Source organism: Amblyraja radiata, chromosome 4, assembly GCF_010909765.2.
Source record: "Amblyraja radiata isolate CabotCenter1 chromosome 4, sAmbRad1.1.pri, whole genome shotgun sequence".
NCBI lineage: Eukaryota > Metazoa > Chordata > Chondrichthyes > Rajiformes > Rajidae > Amblyraja > Amblyraja radiata.
Window position 1 is genome coordinate 55494218 of NC_045959.1, and position 23423 is coordinate 55517640.

Here is a 23423-nt window from a genome sequence, read left to right on the forward strand (position 1 = left end):
ACTCAATGCAGCCCACGTTGCTCGCTGGCTGATGGGGAGCGGGGGAGGAGATGCAGCTTTTAACCCCCTCCTCACCGGTGCCCTGTGACTCCTGCTTCTCGTTTTCACCCAACAAACAGCTAACAATGGCCTGTTACATATCTTTCATTCATTGGTCGCTCTACCCCTTCCTTCTCGCACTCCATCCACTCTACAAACCAGTACAAACAGGACAAACAGGACGGTCTGCACCTGGGCTAGAATGATCCTTGGGGGAGTGTTTGCTCGTGCTGTCGGGGAGGATTTAAACTAATGTGGCAGGGGGATGGGTACAAGAGCAGAGAGGCAGGGGGGTGTAAAATGAGGGTAGAAGCAATAGGTAGCAAGGTGAAAAGTAAAAGTGGCAGGCAGACAAAACCAGGGCAAAAATCAAAAAGGGCCACTTTTCAACATAATTGTATAAGGGGTAAGGGCGTTGTAAAAACAAGCCTGAAGGCTTTGTGTCTCAATGCAAGGAGTATTCGTAATAAGGTGGATGAGTTGAATGTGCAGATAGCCATTAATGATTATGATATAGTTGGGATCACGGAGACATGGCTCCAGGGTGACCAAGGCTGGGAGCTGAACATCCAGGGATATTCAATATTCAGGAGGGATAGAGAGAAAGGAAAAGGAGGTGGGGTAGCGTTACTGGTTAGAGAGGAGATTAACGCAATGGAAAGGAAGGACATTAGTTTGGAGGATGTGGAATTGGTATGGGTAGAGCTGCGAAACACTAAGGGGCAGAGAACGCTGGTGGGTGTTGTGTACAGGCCACCTAACAGTAGTAGTGAAGTTGGAGATGGTATCAAACAGGAAATTAGAAATGCGTGCGACAAAGGCAAAACAGTTATAATGGGTGACTTCAATCTACATATAGATTGGGTGAATCAAATTGGCAGGGGTGCTGAGGAAGAGGATTTCTTGGAATGTATGCGGGATAGTTATCTAAATCACCATGTAGAGGAACCAACGAGAGAGCAGGCTATTCTAGACTGGGTATTGAGTAATGAGGAAGGGTTAGTTAGCAGTCTTGTTGTACGTGCCCCCTTGGGCAAGAGTGACCATAATATGGTTGAGTTCTTCATTAGGATGGAGAGTGACATTGTTAATTCAGAAACAATGGTTCTGAACTTAAAGAAAGGTAACTTTGAGGGTATGAGACGTGAATTGGTCAAGATTGACTGGCAATTAATTCTAAAAGGGTTGACGGTGGATATGCAATGGAAGACATTTAAAGACTGCATGGATGAACTACAAAAATTGTTCATGCCAGTTTGGCAAAAGAATAAATCAGGGAAGGTAGTGCATCCGTGGATAACAAGGGAAATCAGGGATAGTATCAAAGCGAAGGATGATGCGTACAAATTAGCCAGAAAAAGCAGCATACCAGAGGACTGGGAGAAATTCAGAGACCAGCAGAGGAGGACAAAGGGCTTAATTAGGAAAGGAAAAATAGATTATGAAAGAAAACTGGCAGGGAACATAAAAACTGACTGCAAACGTTTTTATAGATATGTGAAAAGAAAGAGATTAGTTAAAACAAATGTAGGCGTTTTAAGTTTGTATATGATGTTCAGTTCCCAAAGCGAAGGATGATGCGTACAAATTAGCCAGAAAAAGCAGCATACCAGAGGACTGGGAGAAATTCAGAGACCAGCAGAGGAGGACAAAGGGCTTAATTAGGAAAGGAAAAATAGATTATGAAAGAAAACTGGCAGGGAACATAAAAACTGACTGCAAACGTTTTTATAGATATGTGAAAAGAAAGAGATTAGTTAAAACAAATGTAGGTCCCTCGCAGTCAGAAACAGGTGAGTTGATCATGGGGAACAAGGATATGGCGGACCAATTGAATAACTACTTGGGTTCCGTCTTCACTAAGGAAGACATAAATAATCTGCCGGAAATAGCAGGGGACCACGGGTCAAAGGAGTTGGAGGAATTGGAGTGAAATCCAGGTTAGTCGGGAAGCGGTGTTGGGTAAATTGAATGGATTAAAGGCCGATAAATCCCCAGGGCCAGATAGGCTGCATCCCAGAGTACTTATGGAAGTAGCTCCAGAAATAGTGGATGCATTAGTAATAATCTTTCAAAACTCTTTAGATTCTGGAGTAGTTCCTGAGGATTGGCGGGTAGCAAATGTAACCCCACTTTTTAAGAAGGGAGGGAGAGAGAAAACGGGGAATTACAGACCAGTTAGTCTAACATCGGTAGTGGGGAAACTGCTAGAGTCAGTTATTAAAGATGGGATAGCAGCACATTTGGAAAGTGGTGAAATAATTGGACAAAGTCAGCATGGATTTACGAAAGGTAAATCATGTCTGACGAATCTTATAGAATTTTTCGAGGATGTAACTAGTAGCATGGATAGGGGAGAACCAGTGGATGTGGTGTATCTAGACTTCCAGAAGGCTTTCGACAAGGTCCCACATAAGAGATTAGTATACAAACTTAAAGCACACGGCATTGGGGGTTCAGTATTGATGTGGATAGAGAACTGGCTGGCAAACAGGAAGCAAAGAGTAGGAGTAAACGGGTCCTTTTCACAATGGCGGGCAGTGACTAGTGGGGTACCGCAAGGCTCAGTGCTGGGACCCCAGCTATTTACAATATATATTAATGATCTGGATGAGGGAATTGAAGGCAATATCTCCAAGTTTGCGGATGACACTAAGCTGGGGGGCAGTGTTAGCTGTGAGGAGGATGCTAGGAGACTGCAAGGTGACTTGGATAGGCTGGGTGCGTGGGCAAATGTTTGGCAGATGCAGTATAATGTGGATAAATGTGAGGTTATCCATTTTGGTGGCAAAAACAGGAAAGCAGACTATTATCTAAATGGTGGCCGATTAGGAAAAGGGGAGATGCAGCGAGACCTGGGTGTCATGGTACACCAGTCATTGAAAGTAGGCATGCAGGTGCAGCAGGCAGTGAAGAAAGCGAATGGTATGTTAGCTTTCATAGCAAAAGGATTTGAGTATAGGAGCAGGGAGGTTCTACTGCAGTTGTACAGGGTCTTGGTGAGACCACACCTGGAGTATTGCGTACAGTTTTGGTCTCCAAATCTGAGGAAGGACATTATTGCCATAGAGGGAGTGCAGAGAAGGTTCACCAGACTGATTCCTGGGATGTCAGGACTGTCTTATGAAGAAAGACTGGATAGACTTGGTTTATACTCTCTAGAATTTAGGAGATTGAGAGGGGATCTTATAGAAACTTACAAAATTCTTAAGGGGTTGGACAGGCTAGATGCAGGAAGATTGTTCCCGATGTTGGGGAAGTCCAGGACAAGGGGTCACAGCTTAAAGTTAAGGGGGAAATCCTTTAAAACCGAGATGAGAAAAACTTTTTTCACACAGAGAGTGGTGAATCTCTGGAACTCTCTGCCACAGAGGGTAGTTGAGGCCAGTTCATTGGCTATATTTAAGAGGGAGTTAGATGTGGCCCTTGTGGCTAAGGGGATCAGAGGGTATGGAGAGAAGGCAGGTACGGGATACTGAGTTGGATGATCAGCCATGATCATATTGAATGGCGGTGCAGGCTCGAAGGGCCGAATGGCCTACTCCTGCACCTAATTTCTATGTTTCTATGTTTCTATGTTCTTTATCTCTCTACATCACTGTCTCTATCTCTCCTTTCTCTTTCCCACGATTTTCAGCCTGAAGGAGGGACTCGCCCCGAAACGTCACCCATTCCTTCTCTCCAGAGATGCTGTCTGTCCTGCTGAGTTACTTCAGCTTTTTGTATCTATCTACGGCTTAAACCAGCATCTGCAGTTCCTTCCTACACACTTCTGCTTTTAAGACAGATACAAAATGTTGGAGTAACTCAGCAAGTCAGGCAGCATCTCTGGAGGGAAGGAATGGGTGATGTTTCGGGGACGAGACCCTTCTTCATCACCCATTCTTTCGCTCCAGAGAAGCTGCCTGACCCGCTGAGTTACTCCAACATTTTGTGTCTATCTTTGGTGTAAATCAGCATCTGCAGTTCCTTCCTACACAATCCTGCTTTTAAATGGACTTGTCTTGAGACACTACTTTAGAGATACAGCATGGAAAGAGATGCTCCATTTCTCTCTGATTCACTTTCTATCAATGTAGAGTAAACTATCAAAGCTAGAAACAAGGAACTGCAGATGCTGGCTTACAAAGAAGGACACAAAGTGCTGGAGTAACTCAGCGGGTCTCCAGTGCTGGAGTAACTCAGCGGGTCTCCAGAGACTCTGGAGAACGTGGATAGGGGATGTTTCGTGTCAAGCCACTTATTCAGGGCTTCAACTACTGAAGCTACTCTTTAGACTTTAGAGATACAGTGCAGAAACAGGCCCTTTGTCCCACCTTGTCCCTGCCGACCAGTGATCACCCTGTGCACTAATACTATCCTACACACTTGGGACAATTTACAATTTCACCAAAGCCAATTAACCTACAAACCTACATGTCTCTGGGATGTGGGAAGAAACTGGAGTACCTGGAGGAAACCCACACGGCCACAGGGAGAACGTACAAACTTCGTACAGACAGTACACATCGAACCCAGGTCTCTGGCGCTGTGAGGTGTAAGCTGCCTAAACGAAATATGAGGTGCTGTTTCTCCAATTTGCGTTGGGCCTCACCCTGACACTGGAGGAGGCCCAGGACAGAAAGGTCAGCGTGGACTTGGGAGGGGGAGTTAAAGTGTTTAGTAACCACGAGATCAGGTAGGTTTAGGCAAACTGAGCGGAGGTATTCAGTGAAACATTTGCCGAGCCTGCGCTTGGTCTCGCCGACGTATAGGAATCCACACCTGGAACAGCGGATACAGTAGATGGGGTTGGAGGGGGTGCAAGTGAACCTCTGCCTCACCTGAAAAGACTGAGGGAGTCCTTGGACGGAGTCGAGGGAGGAGGTATAGGGACAGGTGTTGCATCTCCTATTGTTGCAGGGAAGGTACTGACATTGAAGAGGGTCCAGAAGAGGTTTACGAGAATGATCCTGGAGACGTTTGGGTTAAAAGATGATGAGCTTTTGATGGCACTGGGCCTGTGCTCGTTGGGGTTTAGAAGGATGAGGGAGAACTTCGTTGAAACTTACCGAATAATGAAAGGCCTGGATAGAGTGGATGTGGAGCGGATGTTTCCACGAGTGGGAGAATCTAGGACCAGAGGGCGCAGCCTCAGAATAAAAGGAGGTGGATATGCAATGGAGATGAGGAGGGATTTCGTTATTCAGAAGGTGGTTAATCTGTGGAATTCATTGCCGCAGACAGTTGTGGAATCATTGGATATTTTTTAAATGGAGATTGACAGATTCTTGGTTAGTAAGGGTGTCAGTGGTTATGGGGAGAAGGCAGGAGAATGAGGTTGAGAGGGAAACATTTTATCAGCCGTGATTGAATGGTAGAGCAGGCTCAATGGGCCGAATGGCCTAATTCTCCTTCTATGTCCCATGGTCTTGAATAGTACATACAGTACATAGCTACCTTCGAAGGACTCAAACCCTTACAATTGCCGAAATGTAGCAGCATTCACACCACTAACTGCATGAATCTAACTTTCCTCAAAAGATATTAATGTTGAAAGATTACTGAAAAGTTATTAAGGAGATTAATAAGTGTTATGGAACCAGTGTTAGGTGGGTGGAGTTAAAATAGGTTAATCTGCTCCAATAACCTAAAAATAGGAAAGAATGTTAATAAAATGGGGCATTTTTATAATTATACTAGACTAAGTGGGACCCGTTGGGTCCCTGTCACAGGGGGGGCCTGGTCCCCCAAAGCAACCCATTCCCCCAATGCAAAATTCCACCACTCATCCCAACTGCGCAGGCATGGCTCTTTTCCCCTCATCCCCAACACTCTCTCCACCTCCTCTTCACCCTCCCTTTTCTCTCCCCTCTCCTCCTCCACTCCCACAATCCCTCCCTCACCTCTCCTACCCCCTACACTCAGTCACTCCCACCCTCCATAACTTCTCTCCCCTCCCTACCCCCCTCCTATCCCTCTATCCCCCTCCTCCCCCTAGTCTCCCTCCTCACCTCCCCAGGATCTCGAGGTTACCGCTCCTCTCCCTTCTTGCGTGCCCCGGAGCAACATCAGCCGTCGGCGCCCTCAGAGCCAGGCTCAGCGCCCAGGGGGATGGCGGGAGGGGTGTGTGGGCTAGGGGGGGGGGGGGTTGTGGGGGGAGAGAGGTGTGTGAGTGGGGGGGCGGGGGGAGGGAGCTCAGAGAAAAGACGGGAGAAGAGCCATGGGGGAGAGGGGGGTTTCACAGGGGAGGGGGGGCAGGAGCCAGCGAGGGGGACCAGAGGGGAAGGGGCTGGTGCTGGCAGTGTGATGGGGACTCACAGCGGGCGCTGGTCGCCGCTGGTCGTTCTCCTCCGCCGGGGTCAGAGTCTCCGCTTTCTGGTTAGCGACATCGGCGACTCCGCGCCGCTTCCGGTGACTCTGAAAATTGAGTCTGGTTGGAGACCTCCGCCGGCCATCCACAGCGTCCCTCAGCTCCAGTAAAGACAGGAGAATACACCAATCCACGCGGCGCTGACTGGCAGGAGAGGAGATCGATCTGCGCATGCACGGTTTACATTTTTTTTTAAACTCGCTAACTTTTACAATATACCATCGATCGGAACGAAACTTGTTGCACCTGCAGCACAGAAGAACGGTGAGTGAGCTGGCAAAAATCGTAGCGCTATCGTGTACTGTTTCTGCACAAATAGAAAGACCGTGCAAACCGGAAGTGCACAAGATCAGATTTTAGTTATGTATAGATAGATATATAGATTAGAAGGGTGAAAATCCATTCAAACAAATCTGGCATCTACTAACCATAGAGTCGTAATAATGCGATCTCCCAATTATCAATATCCCAGCTAGAAACAAGCCATTCGGCCCAACCTGTCCATGCTGACCAACATGCCCCATCTAAACTTGTCCCATTACCCCACACCATATCCCTCTAAACCTTTCCTGTCCATATGCCAGTCTAAATGTCATTTAAATGTTGTTACAGTACTTGCCTCAATTACCTCCTCCGGCAGCTTGTTCCATATACCCACCATCCTCTGTGTGAATAAGTTGCCTCTCAGGTTCCTGTCACATTTAAACTTTAGAGTTTAGACAGCATGGAAGCAGGCCCTTCGGTCTACAGGGTCTGTGCCGACCAGCGATCACCCCGTGGATTAACATTATCCTACACACTAGGGACAATTTACAATTTTTACCGATGCCAGGAGGAAACTGGAGCACCCGAAGAAAATCCACGTGGCCACATGGGGAACGTACAAACTCCACACAGACAGCACCAGTAGTCAGTATGAAACCCGGGTCTCTAACGCTGCAAAGGCGGCAACTCTACCACTGCGCCACTGTGCATCTCTATATGGATGAGATTAAGAAAATGATACAAAGTGCTGAAGTAACTCAGTGGGTCAGACAGCATCTCTGCAGAACATGGGTAGGTGACATTTTGGATTGAGACCCTTTTTGAGACTGATTGTAACAGGGAGGAGAAATCTGGAAAAGAAGTGAACTTGGGACAAAAGCTGGCTGGAGATAGGTGGATACAGGTGAGGTGGCAGATGGGTGGACATAGGACACAAAATTGTGAGAGGCATAGATAGGGTTGCCATCATTGGCGGATGAAGCATGTACGATCATGGCATTTAAGAGAGTTGGCTATGCATATCGATATAAAGGAAATGAATTATGTACAGTGGACTGTTTCTTCCCAGCTGTCATCAGGCAACTGAACCATCGTACCAACAACTAGAGAGCGGTCCTGAGCTTCCATCTACCTCATTGGAGACACTCAGACTATATTTAATCGGACTTCACTGAACTTTATCTTGCATTAAACATTATTCCCTTTATCCTATATCTGTACACTGTGGATGGCTCGATTATAATCATGTAGTCTTTCCACTGACTGCTTAACATGCAACAAAAGCTTTTAATGCCCCTGTCCCACTGAGGAAACCTGAACGGAAACCTCTGGAGACTTTGCGCCCCACCCAAGGTTTCCGTGCGGTTCCCGAAGGTTTTTGTCAGTCTCCCTACCTGCTTCCACTACCTGCAACCTCCAGCAACCACCTGCAAACCTCCGGGAACCGCACGGAAACCTTGGGTGGGGCACAAAGTCTCCAGAGGTTTCCGTTCAGGTTTCCTAAGTGGGACAGGGGCACAACTGTACCTCGGTATACGTGGCAATAAACTGAACTAAACTAAACTAGATAAGAGGTGGTCTTGGCATCATGCTCGGCACAGTGACAGCCTCCACAGCTGAATTCCAGATTCCCCGCTCTCTGGCTAAAGAAATTCCTCATCTCCTTTCTAACGGCACGTCCTTTTATTCTGTGGCTGTGCCCTCTGGTCCAGGACTCTCCCTCTAGTCAAAACATCCTCTCCGCATCCACATGCATGAAGAAACAGCAGATGCTGATTTATACCGAAGATAGACACAAAATGCTGGAGTAACTCACCGGGTCAGGCAGCAGCATCTCTGGAGAAAAGAGATAAGTAAAGTTTTGGGTTGGAACACTTCTTCAGACTTGAGAAGGGTTCTGCCAGTCTGAAGAAGGGTTCCAACATGAAACGTCACCTATTCCTTTTCTTTGGAGATGCTGCCTGACCCACTGAGTTACTCTAACATTTTGTGTCTGGCCCCACATCCACTCTATTTTGACTTTACACTCTTCTATCACACCCTTGCTGTTGCCCTGGGAGAGGGAAACCAAACAGAAAATCTAAAAATATATCTGAAACGAGATGTAGGAAATCCCCCACTGGCTCGGGAAGGAAGCTTGCCAACTGCACAGGACAGTGGTAACACGAACTATCAGTGTCTGGGATTTCACGCTTGACATCTCACCTTTTTGGGATGTGCCAGTCTTTGCTTTGTAAGCCAGCGGACCATCCATGTTCACTGCCTGGCACAGTGGCACAGTGGCACAGCTGGTAGAGCCACTGCCTCACAGCACGAGAGACCCGGGTTCGATTCCAACCTCGGGTGATGTGTGTGTGTGGAGTTTGCATGTTCTCCCTGTGACCACGTGAGTTTCCTCCCACATCCCAAAGACACGAGGGTTTGTAAGTTAATTGGCTGATGTAAATTGCCCCCTAGTGCGTAGGGATGAGAAAGTGGGATAACATCCTATAGTGTGAATGGATGATCGCTGGTTTGCGTGGACATGGTAGGCCTGTGTCAGTCTGAAGAAGGGTCTCGAACCGAAGTGTCACCTATCCTTTTTCTCCAAAGATGCTGCCTGACCCATTGAGTTACTCCAGCACTTAGTATTTATCTTTGGTGTAAACCAGCATTTACAGTTCTTTGATTCTACTAAAGTTCTCATTGATATTGGTTTGATATTGTCACGTGTGCAAAGATACTGTGAAAGACTTTGATTTGTGTGCTACCCGTCAGAATATGCAAACTGACTGATTAGCACGCAACAAAAAAGCTTTTCATTGTACCTCGGTACACGTGACACTAAACTAAACAAAACATCTGCAGTTGTTTGTGTCTCCTTGTTCCATGTGTTATACAGTTCATGGCAAAACTCTTAACCACATTGATGTACAGATGGACCTTGGAAGCAAGTCCATAACTCCCTGCAAGTTGCAACACTCGTAGATAGAGTGGTTAAGAAGACATCAATTGTGGTATCCTTGATGTGGTATCCTTGCCTTCATACGAGTATAAGATTCAAGAAGTCATGTTACAGCTGTATAAGACGTTAGTTCGCCCGCATTTGGAGTATTGTGTGCAGTTCTGGACGGTCCATTACATGAAGAATGTGGAGGTTTTGGAGAGAGTGCAGGGGAGGTTTACCAGAATGCTATAAGTTGGACAAATTTAGATTGTTTTCTGTGGAGCATCAGAGGTTGAGGGGGAAATGGATAGAAGTATTTAAAATTATGAGAGGCATAGATACGGTAGACAGTCTGCACCTTTTTACCCCAGGGGGAAAATGTCAAGGACTAGAGGGTATAGCTTTAAGGTGAAAGGGGCAAAGTTAAAGGAGATGTGCGGGGCACGTTTTTTACACAGAGTGTGGTGGGTGTCTGGAACGCGCTAGCAAGGGTGGTGGCGGAGGCAGATGCGATAGTGGCAATTAAGAGGCTTTTGGATAGGCACATGGATATGCAGGGAATGGAGGGATATGGATCACGTGCAGGCAGATGAGAATAGTTTATCTTGCACCCTGCTCGGCATGGAGTTTGTGGGCTGAAGTGTTGCACTGTGCTGCACTGTTCTTTGTTCATGTTGTGTTGTCATCCCCCACCACTAGAGGGAGGTGGTAGCAATGGAATCTCAGTCTTGTCTTCGGGGAACCTTGGTGAACGAGGATCACTGCAGCCAGCAACATCTTCAGCCCGACAACCTTCTCCGAAAATGAAGCAGTCAATGCCTGCAACACTTAGACAGGGGTTGGGAAGAAGCATGAAAGAAATGAACCACAAATACCACGCGGCAAAGTGGCGCAGCGATAGGGTTGCTGCCTTAGTGACAGAGACCCAGGTTTGTACTGACTACGGGTGCTGTCTGTACGGAGTTTGTACGTTCTCCCTGTGACCCTCATGGGTTTTCTCTGGGATCTCCGGTTTCCTCCCACACTCCAAAGACATACAGGTTTGTAGGCTAATTGGCTGGGTATAATTGTAAATTGTCCCTCGTGTGTAGGATAGTGTAAGTGTGCAGGGATTGCTGGTCGGCGTGGACTCGGTGGACTGATGGGCCTGTTTCCACACCGTATCTCTAAACTAAACTAAACTAGGGAATGACTATGCACCAATGCTGTTGCTGGCAGATCCCTCAGAGACAACAGACATTGTGGGTCAAAGGGCCTGCTGTTGTGCTGTACTGTTCCATGATCTTTTTCCATTGAATGTCACCTATCGATGTTCTCTGGACATGTTGCCTGACCCACTGATTCCATTCCATTCTGTTGTAAAACACTTACACAGATGTGCAGCTCCCACCTGTTTCGATCCAAGTGAGGCCTGATGTGCTCCAACCCTGGGACTAAGTCAGGAAGGTACTGGGTGACATGCCCATTCCAGAGACTTAAGCAAACGTAGTGAAGAAGGCTTCTGGCACGCTTGCCTATAATGATGGAACATTACTAACTACAACGCTAATGATTGTATGTATAGCCGCTGAGAATGTTGGAGGAATTTTGCAAAATAGCTCTTGTTTTGTATATTTTTTTAAAATTCGGAATAAAGTTTATTTTGGATAAAAAAAATGTTTGCCTTCATCAGTCAGCGTATTCAATGCAGGAAAGGCTCAAAATGCTGGAGTAACTCAACAGGTCTGGCAGCATCTCTAGAGAAGACAGATAATTGACATTTCAGGTCAGGATCCTTCTTCAGACTGTTGAACACACTGTCTGAAGGGATCCAGTCTGAAGAGGAGTTCCGACCTGAAAATACACCTATCCATGTTCTTCGGGAATGTTTTCCGACCTGTGTTGATACTCTAGCATTACATCTTTCCTTGGTAAACCAGCATCTATAGTTCCTTGTTTCTACATCAGTACAGGGGTTGGGACGTCATATGGTAACTGTACAAGACACCAGAGAGACCACACTCCTGTATTGTCCACAGATCCAGTCACCCAGACAGAGGAACAGCTCTGCCCAAGACCGCAAGAAATTGCCGTCAGTGTAGATGTAGCCCAGACCATCACAAAGATCATACTCCCCACCATTGACTCCATCTACACTACATGCTGCCTCGGAAAAGCAGCCAACATAATCAAAGACTTGTCCCACCTTGGTTATTCAAGGATCTAGCGTGCCGGAGGAACTGAAGGAAATTCACATTAGTCATGAAATGGTGTGGGGTAAACTGTTGGGACTGAAGGCTGATAAATCCCCAGGACCTGATGGTCTGCATCCCAGAGTACTCAAGGTGGTGGCCCTAGAAATCATAGACTCTGGATCAGTTCCTGTGGACTGGAGGGTAGCTAATGTAACCCCACTTTTTAAGAAAGGGGGAAGAGAGAGAAAACGGGGAATTAAAGACCAGTTAGCCTGACATCGGTAGTGGGGAAGATGCGTGTCCATTATTAAAGATGTAATAGCAGCGCATTTGGAAAGCAGTGACAGGATCGGTCAAAGTCAGCATGGATTTATGACGGGGAAATCATGCTCGACTAATCTGGAATTTATTGAGGATGCAACAAGTAGAATGGATAAGGGAGAGCCAGTGGATATGGTGAATCTGGACTTTTAAAAAACCATTGACAAGGTCCCACACAAAAGATTAGTGTGCAAAATTGGAGCACATGGTATTGGCGGTAGGATATTGACATGGATAGAGAACTGATTGGCATACAGGAAGTAAAGAGCAGGAATTAACGGGTCTTTTTCAGAGTGGCAGGTAGTGACTAGTGGGGTGCCGCAAAGCTCAGCCCTGGGACGCCAGTTATTTACAATATATATTAACGATTTAGACGAAGGAATTAAATGTAACATCTCCAAGTTTGCGGATGACACAAAGCTGGGTGGCAGTGTGATGGAAGCTGGGTGGCCGGTGCGAAGAAGATGCTGTGAGGCTGCAGGGTGACTTGGATAGGTTGGGTGAGAGGGCAGATGCACGGCAGATGGAGTGTAATGTGGATAAATGTGAGGTTATCCACTTTGGTGGCAAGATGAAGGCAGATTATTATCTGAATGGTGTCAGATTAGGAAAAGAGGAGGTGCAACAAGACCTAGGTATCCTTGTACATCAGTCACTGAAAGTAAGCATGCAGGTACAGCAGGCAGTGAAGAAAGCTAATGGCATGTTGGCCTTCAGAGGTAGAGGATTTGCGCATACTGCAGTTGTACAGAGCCCTGGTGAGACTGCACCTGGAGTATTGTGTGCAGTTTTGGTCTCTTAATTTGAGGAAGGACATAGAAACATAGAAAATAGGTGCAGGAGTAGGCCATTCGGCCCTTCGAGCCTGCACCGCCATTCAATATGATCATGGCTGATCATCCAACTCAGTATCCCATCCCTGCCTTCTCTCCATACCCCCTGATCCCTTTAGCCACAAGGGCCACATCCAACTCCCTCTTAAATATAGCCAATGAACTGGCCTCAACTACCTTCTGTGGCAGAGAATTCCAGATTCACCACTCTCTGTGTAAAAAATGATTTCTTGCTGAAGATAGACACAAAATGCTGGAGTAACTCAGCGCGACAGGCAGCATCTCTGGAGGGAAGAAATGGGTGACGTTTCAGGCCGAGACCCTTCTTCAGACATTGTAGGCCTGTGTCAGTCTGAAGAAGGGTCTCGACCCAAAACGTCACCCATTCCTTCTCTTGAGATGCTGCCTGTCCCGCTGAGTTACTCCTGCGTTTTGTGTCTATCTTCGTTTTAAACCAGCATCTGCAGTTCCTTCTTACACAGGACATTCTTGCTATTGAGGGAGTGCAGCGTAGGTTCACCAGGTTAATTCCCAGGATGGCCGGCATGACATATGATGAAAGAATGGATCGACTGGGCTTATATTTGCTGGAATTTAGAAGGATGAGTGGGTATCTTATAAAAACATTAAAAATCTTATGGGATAGTACAAACTAGATGCAGCTAAAATGTTCCCGATGTTGGGAGTCCAGAACCAGGGGTCATAGTTTAACAATAAGGGGCAGGCCATTTAGGACTGAGAGGAACATTTTATTCAGCCAGAGTTGTGAATCTGTGGAATTCTCTGCCACAGAAGGCAGTGGAGGCCAATTCACTGGATGTAATCAAGAGAGTTAGATATACTGTAGCTCTTAGGGCTAAAGGAATCAAGGGATTATGGGGAGAAAGCAGGACTGGGGTACTGATTGTGGATGATCAGCCATGATCATATTGAATGGCGATGCTGGCTCGAGGGGTCGAATGGCCTACTCCTGCACATATTTTCTATGTTTCTATCCCTTCTCCCCACTCCCATCTGGAAGAAGGTTCAGAAGCTTGAAATCGTGCACCACCAGACTCAGGAACAGCTTCTTCCACACTACAGTTGGAAGGGAAAGCAGTGTAAGGGGGGTGAGAAAGGGAATGTGGAGCAGTCCATGTGATAGTCATACAGCGTGGAAACAGGCCCTTCAGCCCAACTTGCCCGCACCTACCAACATGTCCCATCTATATTAGTCCCACCTGCCTGCATTTGTCCCATATTCCTCTAAACCTGTCCTATCTATGTACTTGTCCAAATGTTTTTTAAGCGTTGCGATATTATCTGCCTCAACTACTTCCCACAGCAGCTCGTTCCACACACCCACCAATCTTTGTGAAAGTTACCCCTCAGGTTCCTATTAAAGCTTACCCACCCTTCCTCTGGTTCTCGATTCTGGGCAAGTGACTTCCATAAGATTACCGCTCAGCCTCCTGCACTACAAGTAATAGAGCCCTAGCCTCATCAACAACACCCTATAGTTCAGGCCCTCGGGCCTGAGCAACATCTTCTTAAAACTTGTCTGCACCCATTCCAGCTTGACAGCATATTTCCTATAACATGGTGCTCTAAACTGAACAAAATACTCTAAATGTGGCTTCATCAAGTCTTGTGTAACTGCAACATGACCTCCCAACTTCTATCCTCAATAACTTTGACTGATTAAAAGGGAGGAGGGGGTGAAGATGTGCAGGTTGGTGGAACTTGTTGAGAATGGAGTGATGAATGCAGAGGCTGGGAAGGTGATAAACGAGGTCTGGAGAAAGCTATTCTTGTTCATAAGTTCTAGGAGCAGAATTAGGCCTACTCTGCCATTCAATCATGGCTAATCTATCTTTCTCTCTCAACCCCATTCTCCTGCCTTCTCCCCATGATCCCTGACACCCATACTAATCAAGAATCTGTCAATCTCCGCCGTAAAAATACCCAACGACTTGGCCTCCAAAGCTGTCTGTGGCAATTAATTCCACAGATTCACCACCCTCTGACTAAAGAAATTCCTCCTTATCTACTTTCTAAAGGCACGCCCTTTTATTCTGAGATTGTGCCCTCTGGTTCTAGACTCTCCCATTAGTGGAAACATCCTCACCACCTACACTTTATCCAGGACTTTCACTATTCGTTAATGATCTGGCTAGTATTCCTCTCCCCCCTCCTCCCCTCCCCCCTCCATGTCTTCCTATGCCAATTTACCTCTGTTCTATTCCTGACTCCAGCAAATAATCCCCTCCAAGTGTGGCTTAACTAGAAACTAGCTCACACTAGACTGGGTGGAACAAAATGCACACAATGCATACACATTAATTTGCTAAATTTATTTCAATAAATCAACTTAGAAATTCATTGCATTTTAACAAACTTTAGAACATGTAAACATACTTGCTATGTTTCTGAAACAGTTATAAATACATTTGTTTAACTTTAGTAATCAAGGAAATTACAAAAGCACAACAAATACCACGTCGTAACCAATTATGGCCGGTTATCGGGGGTATAATGACCATTATTTAAACTTTGCAAAATCTTAGCAGTCTGGACAACTCAGGAAGAGCCTCGACACAGAAGATTAGTGGACTAAGTACCATTAGTATCAGTTTGTTTAACGTAGGCCCCATTCATTCCCACTGTGTGGCTTTGAACATCTCATACCAATTTAAAGACAACAATCATGGCTTGATAAAATCAGGTTAACTCGAGGCAGAGGTTGAACCTACTTCTGGTCTTTTATCGAGAGAATGTAGGGCTGGTAAAAGTCATTAAACAATGCATGTGGCTTTGCATGCACTAGTTATTTCTTCACAACACTTAGACGCCAACACTGCAAAGTAGAAACTGGGAATTTACCTGCGTGGTTATGGTTTAGGCTCCAACCTGCCTATTTACGTTTAATAATTGGAGTTTTTTCTCCTTTAGTATTTGTGCTTCAACTATCTTCAAACCTTGCATTTCAAGTGATTCCATTTGTCTTCCACTAACTTTGTTTCACCCCCCTCTTTTCCTGGCCTGTCGATGCATCAGTGATGAACCCTGCAAGCAGCCGTTCTGCTGTCCCCTTCCCGACTATCTGCTTAGTTTACGCTGCTGCCCCAGATGCCTGCGACCGACTACACAGCGGCGTTGACACACCCGAGTATGTTTGGGGAGAGAAGCCGGGGATTACGCGCAGAACCAGGCCGTGGGCTGGGCAGTCCCGATCATCAGCGACACAAGATTACTTTCAGAAAACATGCCCGGCGGGTCATCGTTGCCCTGCTCGCTTTGGAGTTAATCCGCATGAAGCACCCCACATCCCTGGCAAATTTTTCCCATCCCACAATTTTGAATCAGTCTTTAATAATTTGAAGCAAATTGCAATTTTCTTTTAATATTTATTTCTAAGCTACAGGTTAAGGCAGTAAAATGTAATTCCTGATATAAATTGAGATTCTGTCCACAAATATTAAAGCTATCTAAATATTCACTTCAGTTCTCCTTCTGTTTTTTTTATTTTGCTCAACCCTGCATGGTTGGAACACCATGCAGTCTATGTTTATTAGCGTTTTGTTAAAGCGGTGTGTTTGCAGCAGCTTGCTGCATCTCCCCCCTCCCCTCCCCTCCCAATGTTAACAGCAGTATCCTCCCCTTGCAAATTAAAATCTGGAGACAGTGGAGGGGGGGGTGGGGGAAAGGGAGTGGAGCGAGAAACAACATTCCAATGTCATTCTCAAAATCAGCCCTGACCTCAGGTTTTCAGGGAAGGGTTCTTATGTGGAGCTAATGGTCATGTGACTTGGTTCTCCACATATTTCTGAATTGCTTAAAAAAAAATTTAAATGTAAAAATCACACGTTTCCCCAGTGTCAACAAACTTTAGACCCAGCATGAGTGGCCGTAAACAGCATCAGTGTATTTCACTTGAAGTTTCTCACATCGTATCAAATCAAGTAGCTCATGCGCTTTGCAATAGGTTTTTAATAAAAATTACAGTCAAATTTTTCTATAAAATTCTGTACATTTTCACAAATTATTGCATAAACAGATTTCTTCAAGATCATTTTGCATAACAATTGATCACTGAATACAAAATAAAAACCTCATGTTTCCCTTCTTGCTCTCTTCTTCTTCTTAATCTGCTTCGGTGATTCCCAACTCCCTTCAGATTTTGCTGAAACAAGAGGAAAACAAATATACATTTTATTTGTGGGATCCAGACACTGCCACATTCATTACCCTCGAGCTGCTTTATGTGGGAATCAGCACTCATCTCTGCAATGGGATCCTTGACTTCCTGACCAACAGACCCCAATGTGAGAATAGGGTGATCCTCAACACTGGTGCTCTGCAAGGATGTGTTCTCAGCCCCCTTCTTTACTCCTTGTACACCCACGACTGTGCAGCCAAGTACAAATCTAATTAAATTTACAAATTCGCAGACGACACCACCGTTGTGGGCCAGATATCAAATAATGATGAGAAGTACAGGAAGATCGAGAACCTCGTGTCCTGGTGCCAAGACAACAACCTTTCTCTCAATGTCAGCAAGTCATAGTGATCGACTTCATGAAGCGAAGCAGTGCACATACCCCAGTTTGAATTGGCAGTGCTGAAGTTGAGATGGTTGAACATTTTAAATTCCTAGGAGTAAATATCACCAACAACTTCTCCTGGACCACCTATTGAAGAAATGGCCAAGAACGCCACCAGGCCCTCTAATTCCTTAGAAGGCTTAGGAAGTTTGGCATGTCCCCAACGACTCTCACCAACTTCTACAGATGTGCTGCAGAAAGCATTTTATCGGGATGCATCACAGTTTGGTTTGGGACCAGCTCCACCCAAGACCACAAGAAATTGCAGAGAATTGTGAATGCAGCCAAGACCATCACACAAACCAACCTCACTTCCATTGAAAGGTCTCGACCCGAAACGTCACTCATTCCTTCTCTCCAGAGATGCTGCTTGGCCTGCTGAGTTACTTCAGCTTTTTGTATCTCACTTCAATTGACTCCATTTATACCCCACGCTGCCTCGGCAAAGCCAGCAGCATAATCAAGGATGAGTCGCACCCTGATCACAACCACTTCTCCCCTCTCCCATTGGGCGAAAGGTATAGATGTGGGAAAAGGCACACCTCCAGATTCAGGGACGGTTTCTTCCCAGCTGTTATCAGGCAACTGAACCATCCTACCACATTTAGAGAGCAATCCTGAACTACCATCTATCTCATTGGAGACCCTCGGACTATCTTTGATCATACTTTCCTGGCTTTATCTTGCACTAAACGTTATTCCCTTTTCATGTATCTGTACACTATTAATGGCTTGATTGCAATCATGTATTCTCTTTCCGCTGTCTGGTTCGCACGCAACAAAAACTTTTCACTGTACCTCGTTACATGTGACAAAGCTAAACTAAACTAACTAAACTTCAAGAGTCGGGAGCAATAAATTGTCATTCCTACCGACAAAAGCACAATTAAATTCTTATTTCAGCAGCACATGGAGTCTTACAGTGTGGAAACAGGCCCGTCAGCCCAAATTGCACATGCCAACCAACACGCCCCATCTACACTAGTCCCACCCGCCTGCATTTGGCCCATATCCTTCTAAACCTGTCCTATCCATGTACCCATCTAAATGTTTCTTAAACGTTGTGATAGTCTCTGCCTCAACTACTCTCTGCCTCAACTACTTCCTCTGTCAGCTTGTTCCAAACACCCACCACCCTTTGTGTAGAAAAAGTTACCCCTTAGGTTCCCATTAACTCTGTCCTCTGGTTCTTGATTCCCCAACTCTAGGAAAAAGAAGGCACACAAAAATGCTGGAGAAACTCAGCGGGTACAGCAGCATCTATGGAGCAAAGGAAATGGGCAACGTTTCGGCCCGAAACCCTTCTTCAGAAAAAGAACCTGTGCATGTATCTGATCTATTTCTCTCATGATTGTCTACACCTCTATAAGATCACCCCTCATCTTCCTGTGCTCCAAGGAATAGATTCCTAGCCTGATCAATCTCTCCCTGTAGCTCAGACTCTTGAGTCCTGGCAACATTCTGGTAAATCTTCTCTGAACCCTTTCAAGCTCCTATAACATGGTGACCAACACAATCAGGCACCATCACATCAGGCAGTAAAGGCAATAATACAAGTGTGGAAAGATCAAAGCAAGACTTTTAAAATGGGATGTTTGCTTTTAAAAGCCACTCATAATTTGTTTTCCTTTTCACATCCAACATCCCCACTGGCACCAAGAGTCAAGAGTGTTAAATTTTCTATGTACCAACAATGGAACAATGAAATTCATACCTGCTGTAGCATAACAAGTCTGTAAATGCAATATACTTAGACAATAAACAAAAACAAAAAAATAATAATTACCAAAGGTTTCAGAAGGCAAATCCAGAGTCAGTCATACAGCACGGAAACAGGCCCTTTGGCCCAACTTGCCAATGCCGTCCAAGCAGGCACGTGCCGTGAGTAATTACTCAGGGTAGGCAGTCAGTCGGTTTAAAAAAAATCTTAAACCGTGCAGGCGCAGATTGTTCTCTCTGTCTGCTGTCAGTCGACTTTTATAAAGTCTTCAAAAGCCAAATCTCTTAATAAAGTACCGTATTTCCCGGCAATGAAAACGCACCCCCATTTTGAGTTGCTAAATTTTGAAAGAAGGCTGGTGGGACATAGAATTTCTCACACTCAAAAAAATAAAAATAAAGAAAGCAATTTTCCCAAGGCTTCCAAATCTCCTTCATTCTGAATTACTGAATGGGTGGGGGGTGGAGGGTGACGGCAGGTGGGGAGATGGTGAGAAAAACGGGAGCACACCGGGACAAGTTTAATCAGTTGTCATCTTATTGAATGACAATACTTGTTCAAGGGACCAATTGGGGGGAGAGTTCCTTTCACAGCGTGTGGGGAGTCTGGTCAGGGATATAGTTGCGGGGAGGGCAGGAGCATTGAGAAGGAGGGGGTCGGGGATCATACCAGTAACTCACTCACCGCTGCCGCGGCGCTCCGGGAGCCGTTGTGGTCGGGGAGGGAAGTAGCTCGGGTGGCTGCGAGTGGCTGCTGGGACCGGACAGTGGACGCCACCTCAGCGCCTTCTGCCGGCCCACTCACCTCTGGCAGTCCTCTCCATCTGAACATCTCTCACCTGCCGCTTCCCGCAAGTCCTTAAATTCCGACAGCCGAGTAACCTCAATTTGTCCCTTAATCGCGCTGTCAGAATTGAAGGATTTGCGGGAAGCGGCTGACATGAGTGAGGCCGGCAAGCGGCAGGAGAGAGGTTTTCAGACGAAGAGTACTGCCAGAGGTGAGCGGGGACCGGCAGAAGGAGCTGAGGTGGCGGCCGCTCGCAGCCACCCGAGCTGTCCGGTCCTGGCGGCCGCTCGCAGCCACCCGAGCTACTTCTCCCCCCCCCCACGGCCACAATGTGGTGGCTCCGCGCCCGGAGCGCTGCGGCAAGTGAGTTGCTGGCATGATCCCCGACCCCCTCCTTCTCCCCTTCCCAGCGGTGCTGTCCTTTTACAGCTGCTTCCCAACAGCTGCCAGCAATGAGGGATACACTTGGCTATCCCACAGTACAACAACATAATTCTTGATGTTGCTGTACTGAGGGATAGCCAAGTCTATCTTTCTTGGTTAACAACCTTCCAACTTCGGCTTCCAAGACACATGTAAATTTTCGTGCCTTATTTTTGGGTAAAAAATAGCGTCTTCATTGCCAGGAAATACGGTATTTAAAAACATATAGCACCAAGAAATCTACTTACGACATCATTTGTACACGAACTCCATGCTTCTCTTTTTGTTTCTTAAGATAATGGCATTCCATGTTTGAAAAAATCCGCCAACAAACTTGCGTTGCGCATGTTTCTTGGCTGCAAGGCAATACTGCAAAGGCAGAATTTCAGCTGCCTTCAGTCCCCTGGAAATTGACAGCTTGAAGCAGCACTGACGGCACGTGGGCTGCACAGACCTTCGCATGTTACATGCACTGCGGATGACAGGCACGGAGAATTATGCTTACCTGAGAGATCGATCTCTTGGGTAAGCATAATTCTCCGTGCCTTTACTATTTATATTTAATAATTACCATTTTATAATTTTAGTCAGTGCAGGCAGTGCCTACCTTGCCTCCCCTGACGGCACGTGCCTGTGTCCAAGCTACCCCATCTACACTAGTCCCACCTTTCCTCTGAACCTTTCCTACACAAGCATCTGTCCATAAAGATGTCGGCAAGGACATCGACAGAACTCACGGCTTTGGTAGCACAACCAAAGGTGAAGCATGAAAATTCAGAAGAGAGCAAAAGCCAACATTCGCAAAATGTGGAATTGTCAATGGGTTTGTAATTTAGATGGTTCTACAGAAATAGGAGCTGCTGTGGTGTGAATTAGAGCAGAAACAAATGTAGCACTGAGTATTCAACCAGTAGTAATGTTTTACTTGGCATGGAGTGAGGAATCAGCCCACGTGAATGGACACTTTTTTTTAAAGCTATAATGATCACATGTGTTTATAAAGACCGCTTTATATTCATTTCTCTTCAGCCATAAATTTCAGTAATGTAATTCAAGTACCTGAATTAAAAATTAAGAAGTTAGGGTTCAGATCCCACCGTGGTGGGCAAATTCAGTGACAAACCTGAAAAATGCCCACACAGCTGTTGTACCGTAAAAACGGCCTCCAGGATTTTTTACAAAATTACGACTGGCTCATTAATATCCTTTCAGAAGTCTGTCCTCCCATTCACTTTGTATTGCCAATATAGTCAGCACGGAAACAGGCCCTTCAGCCCAACTCGATCACGCTGACCAAGATGCCCCACCTAAACTAATCCCATTTGCCTGCGTTTTGGCCCATATCCCTCTAAACCATTCCTATCCATGGTTCAGTCCAAATGTATTTTAAATGCTTGAAATACATCAACTACAGTGCCCTCCATAATGTTTGGGACAAATACCTCTCATTTATTTATTTGCCTCTGTACTCCACAATTTGAGATTTGTGATAGAAAAAAATCACATGTGGTTAAAGTGCACATTGTCAGATTTTAATAAAGGCCATTTTTATACATTTTGGTTTCATCATGTAGAAATTACAGCTGTGTTTATACATAGTCCCCCCATTTCAGGGCACCATAATGCTTGGGACACAAGGCTTCATAGGTGTTTGTAATTGCTCAGGTGCGTAATAATTGCCTCCTTAATGCAGCTAGTCCTTCCATCACCTTTGGAAACTTTTATTGCTGTTTATCAACATGAGGACCAAAGTTGTGCAAATGAAAGTCAAAGAAGCCATTATGAGACAAGCCATTATGAAAAACAATAAACTGTTTTTAAAAAGAGACATCAGCCAAACCTTTGGCTTACCAAAATCAACTGTTTGGAACATCATTAAGAAGAAAGAGAGCACTGGTGAGCTTACTAATCGCAAAGGGACTGGCAGGCCAAGGAAGACCTCCACAGCTGATGACAGAAGAATCCTCTCTTTCATAAAGAAAAATCCACAAACACCTGTCCGACAGATCAGAAACACTCTTCAGGAGTCAGGTGTGGATTACCACTGTCCGCAGAAGACTTCATGAACAGACATACAGAGGCTATACTGCAAGATGTAAACCACTGGTTAGCCGCCAGGTTACAGTTTGCCAAGAAGTACTTAAAAGAGCAACCACAATTCTGGAAAAAAGTCTTGTGGACAGATGAGACGAAGATTAACTTATATCAGAGTGATGCCAAGAGCAAAGTATGAAGGAAAGAGGAACTTCTCAAGATCCAAAGCATTCCACCTCATCTGTGAAAGACGGTGGTGGGGATGTTATGGCCTGGGCATGTATGGCTGCTGAAGGTACTGGCTCACTTATCTTCATTGATGATACAACTGCTGATGGTGGAAGCATAATTAATTCTGAAGTGTATCGACACATCCTATCTGCTCAAGTTCAAACAAATGCCTCAAAATCACATGTGGTTAAAGTGCACATTGTCAGATTTTAATAAAGGCAATTTTTATACATTTTCGTTTCACCATGTAGAAATTACAGCAGTGTTTATACATAGTCCCCCCATTTCAGGGCACAATAATGTTTGGGACACGGCAATGTCATGTAAATGAAAGTAGTCATGTTTAGTATTTTGTTGCATATCCTTTGCATGCAATGACTGCTTGAAGTCTGCGATTCATGGACATCACCAGTTGCTGGGTGTCTTCTCCAGTGATGCCCTGCCAGGCCTGTATTGCAGACATCTTTAACTTATGCTTGTTTTGGGGGCTAGTCCCCTTCAGTTTTCTCTTCAGCATATAAAAGGCATGTTCAATTGGGTTCAGATCGGGTAATTGACTTGGCCACTCAAGAATTTATTATTTTTTAGCTATGAAAAACTCCTTTGTTGCTTTAGCAGTATGTTTGGGATAATTGTCTTGCTGTAGAATGAACCGCTAGCCAATGGGTTTTGAGGCATTTGTTTGAACTTGAGCAGATAGGATGTGTCTATACATTTCAGAATTCATTATGCTACTA

At 45.5% G+C, this 23423-nt stretch overlaps 1 protein-coding gene across 1 annotated transcript in view; it reads right to left on the reverse strand.

The window, feature by feature from the left end:
* Positions 1–16412: 16412 nt before the first annotated feature.
* The window catches only part of mtdh (metadherin), a 77956-nt gene continuing 70945 nt past the window's right edge, over positions 16413–23423 (reverse strand). Inside the window, exon 12 of the mRNA XM_033019475.1 lies at positions 16413–17071. Coding sequence (XP_032875366.1) covers positions 17001–17071 — 71 coding nt within the window. The 3' untranslated portion in view covers positions 16413–17000. The remainder of the gene's footprint in view (positions 17072–23423) is intronic.